General features: G+C 43.4%; 1 protein-coding gene across 6 annotated transcripts in view; it reads left to right on the top strand.

Annotated features, from left to right (window-relative positions):
• LOC135508360 (myelin transcription factor 1-like protein) overlaps window positions 1-7,500 on the top strand; it is a 193,697-nt gene that overhangs the window by 84,121 nt on the left and 102,076 nt on the right. For all 6 annotated transcript variants that reach the window (XM_064928484.1, XM_064928486.1, XM_064928488.1 and 3 more), the window contains 2 exons: window positions 571-604; window positions 3,055-3,117. In XM_064928484.1, coding sequence (XP_064784556.1) covers window positions 571-604; window positions 3,055-3,117 — 97 coding nt within the window. The remainder of the gene's footprint in view (window positions 1-570; window positions 605-3,054; window positions 3,118-7,500) is intronic.

Here is a 7,500-nt window from a genome sequence, read left to right on the forward strand (position 1 = left end):
CCTTTCTCTCTGCCGATCCCTTTCTCCCTTCCCTCTCTCCCCTCTCTCTGCTTATCCCTCTCTTCCATCCCTCTCTCCCCTCTCTCTGATTATCCCTCTCTTCCATCCCTCTCTCCCCTTTCTCTCTGCCGATCCCTCTCTCCCCTCTCTCTGCTTATCCCTCTCTCCCATCTCTCTCTCCCCTCTCTCTGCTTATCCCTCTCTCCCCTCTCTCTCTCCCATCTCTCTCTCTCCCATCCCTCTCTCCCCTCTCTCTGCTTATCCCTCTCTTCCATCCCTCTCTCCCCTTTCTCTCTGCTGATCCCTTTCTCCAACTCTCTCTCCCCTCTCTCTGCCATCCCTCTCTCCCATCCCTCTCTCCCCTCTCTCGGCCATCCCTCTCTCCCCTCTCTCTCCCCTCTCTCTCTGCCCATCCCTCTCTCCTATCCCTCTCTCCATTCCCTCTCTCCTCTCTCTCTATGCCGATCCGTCTCTCCCATCCCTCGCTCCATTCCCTCTCTCCTCTCTCTCTATGCCGATCCCTCTCTCCCATCCCTCTCTCCCATCCCTCTCTCTGTCTGTATTTCTCAGTGCCTGTGGAAGCAGCGATACCAGAGCTGTTCAGGTCAGTATTTCTGTTCACCTGCCTTTCCGGCTTCCCCCTTGTGTGTGAGTGAAAGAGGGAGAGATAGGGAGGGAAAGAGAGAGAGAGAGGGAGAGGGGGAGAGGCTGAGAGATGGAAGGCCACTAGGGCTGATAATGGATGTGGAGCACTCCCAGGCTCTCAGTGTGTAGTGAGAGATGAGCACTAAAATCACCTCTTCAGACAGGAACGATGCCATTTACTCAGCATGCCTCTTGCTTCTGCTTCCTCTCTCTTTTCTTCTCATCTCTTTCTTTCTCTCCCTTAGTCACTCCCGTGTCACTCACGTCTCTGTCATAATGACTCTTTCTCTATCTCTCCTCTTTTCTGTCTCGTATCTAATTTCTCTCTATTTTTCTATATATTCTGACAAACCCTATCAACAGAAAATAATGAGCAAATCTAACTTATTTAGAATCACTATAACTGCAATCTTTATCCTGGCTGTTCCAATGTTAAATCCTGTCAATACAGTGGCTGTAAGATGACCCTGAATTGACCCTTGCAGTGTGTTGTCCCACTCCCTGCTAAGTTGATTAAATGGCATGTGCTACACCATCAAACCAATTGATGGATCTCCCTGAATCTCCCTGTATCTCCCTGAATCTCCCTGTATCGATGGACAACCCTACTTAGGTGTTCAGTTATCCACTAAGAGTTGTCTTGTGTACGTCTTGTATTTGGCCGTTTAAACCTGGTTCAAATATACTTTTTTAAGATGAGAATTTCAGAACAGCATCATATTCATAATCTCATATATACAGCACACACTCTTAGAAAATAATGTGCTATCTTTAACCTTAAAGGATTCTTTGGCTGTCCTGATAGGAGAACCTTTTGAAGAACCCTTTTTGGTTCCAGAAAGAACCTCTTCCACAGAGGGTTATAAATGGAACCCAAAAGGGTACTACCTGGATCCAAAAATGGTTATCCTATGGGGACATCAGAATAATTGTTTTGGAACCCTTTTTCTAAGAGTGTACAGTATATAGGCCTATACCCATGTTTTTGATATAGTACACTCAGATGTCCTCTACTTACTTTTATCCTTGGATATTATTTTGTCCTTCACAGGCTAGGAGAAGGTTTCTTCAGAGATAACATTCTGGGCCCACCTATATCAATAAAGAATATGCCACCTGGCCACCTACAGTAAAGCTCTTTCAGATATCCACAGATAGTGTGGCTACCCCATCTATACCTCTCTCTCTCTCTCTCTCTCTCTCTCTCTCTCTCTCTCTCTCTCTCTCTCTCTCTCTCTCTCTCTCTCTCTCTCTCTCCATGGGCTCCATCTCCCTATCTGCTTTCTCCACCGCTGCCTGCAGATATCAATTAATCAGCAGATCGATGGTCAGCCTATCTCCAGGCCGAAGCATCCATAATGCCAATAATGCTGCTCCATGGCGTCGCTCCTCAGAGAGCTGATAGTCGTCAGGACAAATACGTTGGATTTTGCGTGGTGGGTCTTGCTGGTCTGGGCAGATATGCCACTGTGATATTGTAAAGGGTTTTCTCCCATGCTGCCCAGCAGGAAATGCACACTTGTAGTGTATTAAGGCTTCTAAACTTTGTCATTTCCATTTTTAAAATGTCTATCTTGATTTGCCCTAGAAAATAATTCCATAAATTATAATCCACATATTAATTCACATTTCCTATTGCTGCTGGATTATGTTCCTGCTGGAGCAAACTGGCTCAAATGAAGATCCTACATCTGTAGGTGGAGCAGTAAGACCAGACTGAAGTGTGAAGTACCATAAGAGGGCTCTACTGTACGTGTAGTGTTGGAGTAAAATAGGGGTGCATTGTTTCTATAGTAAAGTTTAGAGAGATGATACGATTGCAAAGGGGAGCAAAATCCAATAAAATCCAAGTGTGAAGTAGAAAACAGAAATTGAACTGAATATGTGTAGATCGATAGATGGAAAAAGAGAAGGGTGGAGAACGGTGAGTTGTGTGCATACTCAGTGATGGAAAAAGTGAAGGGTGGAGAACGGTGAGTTGGGTGCATACTCAGTGATGGAAAAAGAGAAGGGTGGAGAACGGTGAGTTGGATGCATACTCAGTGATGGAAAAAGAGAAGGGTGGAGAACGGTGAGTTGGGTGCATACTCAGTGATGGAAAAAGTGAAGGGTGGAGAACGGTGAGTTGGGTGCATACTCAGTGATGGAAAAAGAGAAGGGTGGAGAATGGTGAGTTGTGTGCATACTCAGTGATGGAAAAAGAGAAGGGTGGAGAACGGTGAGTTGGGTGCATACTCAGTGATGGAAAAAGAGAAGGGTGGAGAACGGTGAGTTGGGTGCATAATCAGTGATGGAAAAAGAGAAGGGTGGAGAACGGTGAGTTGGGTGCATACTCAGTGATGGAAAAAGAGAAGGGTGGAGAACGGTGAGTTGGGTGCATACTCAGTGGGTGTTTTTGTTTCTTCTCAGCTGTCCGACACAAGGCTGTGATGGGAGTGGACACGTCAGCGGCAAATATGCAAGACATCGAAGGTAAAACCGTCTCCCTTCAGTCCTATTTCAGTTGTGGATTAACCATTTTCTCCACTTTTGACTAATGATTTTCCAAAAAATAAAACTGGAATATCCTTTATTGAAACAAATTCCAATAGCCTACCATGGTCATTTTCACAGCTCTGTTTGATGGACAGGTTAAAGCACAAATATTTATTCTCATCCCTTTGTCATTTGCATATTTACAGTGGGATATGCTAATCATTTTGATATTGTATAAGCTCTCCATAAATCTCCCTATAAACAGGCACTCAAAATGGAAGGATCTCTCTCTCTCTCCTCTTTAAAATACATGCCTGTGTTCTATTTCTTCTCCTTTGTTCTAAAAATACCAGGATCATTGTGAACTAATCCCATTTCCCCATTCGGACAAGGAGTGGGCTGCTGCCTTGCATAACTGGAAGCTTTGGGCTTCTACTAATTATGGCTTGGTAGAATCCCCCCATTTCAGATTAAGGCTGTGACTTTCCTATGAATATGTTTATGTATACATGTACAGTATGCTACTGCAACTAGCTTGTGGTTCTCATACTGTTATGTATACATGTATGCCAGTGGTCACCACCGGTCGATTGAGTTTGACTGGTTAATCTTTAAGACATTCCTAGACGATATCCACACATTTCTGTAGAAAATCCAAAGATAAAGGCTTGCGCTTTTTATTCGTGTTGTGCTGTAGGCGGTAGGTGCACTTGATTCAGAAGCCCTGCACACCTGGCAGGCAAAGTGTTCCCATTTTGGACCATTTCATTTGTCTGAAAAGACAAACTCCGCCTCCTCAGCGGACAGGTAGCTCTGTGGCTAAATCGAGTGTGCCTACTGCGCTGGCCAATCGGATAACTCAAATCACACTACAGCTTCCACGACCCTGGCCACAGCAAAGTTTGATAGGAGCCTACATGAGATTTCATCATTTAAAAAAACATGACCAGAGCCAGTATGTCAAAGAATACAGCGAAGAGCTGCTGTTTCTATGAGTGAGTTCATGTTTAAGTTTTTATTCAGCACTGTTTAACACTATTACAAAACATAAAATGCCCTTCGCCCTACTTCCACTAGCGCTGCAGCTGCAATGACTGAGTAGCCATGTGTATCGATAGTCCAATTATTATTAGCAGCTCGTCATGTCTATTTTAATATTGAGGAATATTTCACTTTCTCTACGAACAACATGAATTTGTGCATGAGGCAGATGAGGTGCAACTCGAGTTTGGTCATCAGGTGGAAGACGGTGTCCTCTCTCTCTGGTCAGTCTCACCAGAGGAAAGGAGAGAGCAGGGACCGTGAGAGGCTGACCTTCTGCTGTAATCTACCTCCTCTGAGACTAATGCCGCGTTCAAAACAACTGGGACCTTGGAAATCTCTGACTTCAGTGCGTTCAAGACAACTAGGAAAAAAACAATATCCGACTGGAAAATCAATTTGAGTGGTCATCCAACTCGGAATTCCAAGTCAGAAACTTATAGAGCTCTGACTTTCCAACCTGAGGATCACTAACGTCATGATTTGACGTAGTTTTTTTTTCAGAGTGCCCAGTTGTCTTGGAAGCATGACCACCAGATTAGTGGCGGTAGGTGCCGTTTAAGATGACGGAGGACGATAAAAAATTGTGAGCATGGCCTTATTCCCTATTACAGTGGATGACTGTCATTCATATTATTAACCCAGCTCAATAACAACAATAGGTTGAGGCTACTGCAAGGTGCCGTTTAAGATGACGGAGGACGATAAAAAAAAATTGTGAGCATGGCCTTATTCCTATTACAGCATATTGGATGACTGTCATTCATATTCCATTAACCCAGCTCAATGTAACAACAATAGGTTGAGGCTACTGCATGATACTAACATACTAACATAAATATATAAAATTGTATTTTTTTTACACAATCTTGAAGTGGAACGACATTTATTGGATATTTCAAACTTTTTAACAAATCAAAAACGGAAAAATTGGGCGTGCAAAATTATTCAGCCCCTTTACTTTCAGTGCAGCAAACTCTCTCCAGAAGTTCAGTGAGGATCTCTGAATGATCCAATGTTGACCTAAATGACTAATGATGATAAATACAATCCACCTGTGTGTAATCAAGTCTCCGTATAAATGCACCTGCACTGTGATAGTCTCAGAGGTCCGTTAAAAGCGCAGAGAGCATCATGAAGAACAAGGAACACACCAGGCAGGTCCGAGATACTGTTGTTGGAAGAAGTTTAAAGCCGGATTTGGATACAAAAAGATTTCCCAAGCTTTAAACATCCCAAGGAGCACTGTGCAAGCGATAATATTGAAATGGAAGGAGTATCAGACCACTGCAAATCTAATTTGTGTAAGAGTATGCAAGACCTGGCCGTTTTCCCTCTAAACTTTCAGCTCATACAAGGAGAAGACTGATTAGAGATGCAGCCAAGAGGCCCATGATCACTCTGGATGAACTGCAGAGATCTACAGCTGAGGTGGGAGACTCTGTCCATAGGACAACAATCAGTCGTATATTGCACAAATCTGGCCTTTATGGAAGAGTGGCAAGAAGAAAGCCATTTCTTAAAGATATCCATAAAAATGTGTTGTTTAAAGTTTGCCACAAGCCACCTGGGAGACACACCAAACATGTGGAAGAAGGTGCTCTGGTCAGATGAAACCAAAATTGAACTTTTTGGCAACAATACAAAACGTTATGTTTGACGTAAAAGCAACACAGCTCATCACCCTGAACACACCATCCCCACTGTCAAACATGGTGGTGGCAGCATCATGGTTTGGGCCTGCTTTACTTCAGCAGGGACAGGGAAGATGGTTAAAATTGATGGGAAGATGGATGGAGCCAAATACAGGACCATTCTGGAAGAAAACCTGATGGAGTCTGCAAAAGACCTGAGACTGGGACGGAGATTTGTCTTCCAACAAGACAATGATCCAAAACATAAAGCAAAATCTACAATGGAATGGTTCAAAAATAAACATATCCAGGTGTTAGAATGGCCAAGTCAAAGTCCAGACCTGAATCCAATTGAGAATCTGTGGAAGGAACTGAAAACTGCTGTTCACAAATGCTCTCCATCCAAACTCACTGAGCTCGAGCTGTTTTGCAAGGAGGAATGGGAAAACATTTCAGTCTCTCGATGTGCAAAACTGATAGAGACATACCCCAAGCGACTTACAGCTCTAATCGCAGCAAAAGGTGGCGCTACAAAGTATTAACTTAAGGGGGCTGAATAATTTTGCACACCCAATTTTTCAGGTTTTGATTTGTTAAAAAAGTTTGAAATATCCAATAAATGTCGTTCCACTTCATGATTGTGTGCCACTTGTTGTTGATTCGTCACAAAAAAATACAGTTTTATATCTTTATGTTTGAAGCCTGAAATGTGGCAAAAGGTCGCAAAGTTCAAGGGGGCCGAATACTTTCGCAAGGCACTGTAGCTTGTGGTTGTCCTACGTTGGTACCGTATGATGACAAACTATGCTTATGGATCATTAGGATTTTACCACAGACTCAATCAGAAGGATCACATCAACAGAAGGTTTGTTGGACTAAATGTGCATTTCTAGCTTATTAAATACAGGCAGAGTAGTTCTCTCCTCTTCGGCTGAAATGTTCAAAACAATTCAGGAAGGTATATCATTACTAAATCTTAGTTAGGCCTGATAAAACTATGCAGTATTATGTTGGTGTGTATTTATCAGCTTTCCCTGGGGAATTGTTGTTCCCTGCACATGTGGACAGTTTTGGATGTGCGTACTCTTTTTTGAACTGTCTTTACTAGCTACCTCTTCTAACTCTGTCCATGTTGAGACACAGGTTTCCTCTGTCTTCTGGTTAGTGAAATGAGAGAGCCGTTGTTTTAGAGCAAGCTTTAATCGTCGGTGTCAGAGCTAAAGCATGGCCATGCAGGAAATGATCCAGTTAATGAAACATTTTAATTATTCAACATCATTGTGGAATGTGATGACCGTGTCAGTGAATCCCCAACTTAACTATTCGCAAGTCACACACACACACACACACACACACACACACACACACACACACACACACACACACACACACACACACACACACACACACACACACACACACACACACACACGCGCGCGCGCACACACACACACACACATTTCCCAGAGAAATCTCCCACACTGGTCACGTGCCAGGCTTTCAATTGTGTGTGAAAGAGAGGAATCCGTCTGTTATAATTACTTACCCTTGTATGGATGGGTTCATTACTCAAACTCCCTCCGAGGCTGGCAACCCGCGGTCTTAGGCCTGGCAGCCATCTTGGAAGTAACTGTATAGTTGATAGACAGCAGCAATCTGTACCATATTGATCTTTATATCAGCACAGAGAGAGTGAGAGAGAGAG

This window comes from Oncorhynchus masou, chromosome 21 (assembly GCF_036934945.1).
Source record: "Oncorhynchus masou masou isolate Uvic2021 chromosome 21, UVic_Omas_1.1, whole genome shotgun sequence".
NCBI lineage: Eukaryota > Metazoa > Chordata > Actinopteri > Salmoniformes > Salmonidae > Oncorhynchus > Oncorhynchus masou.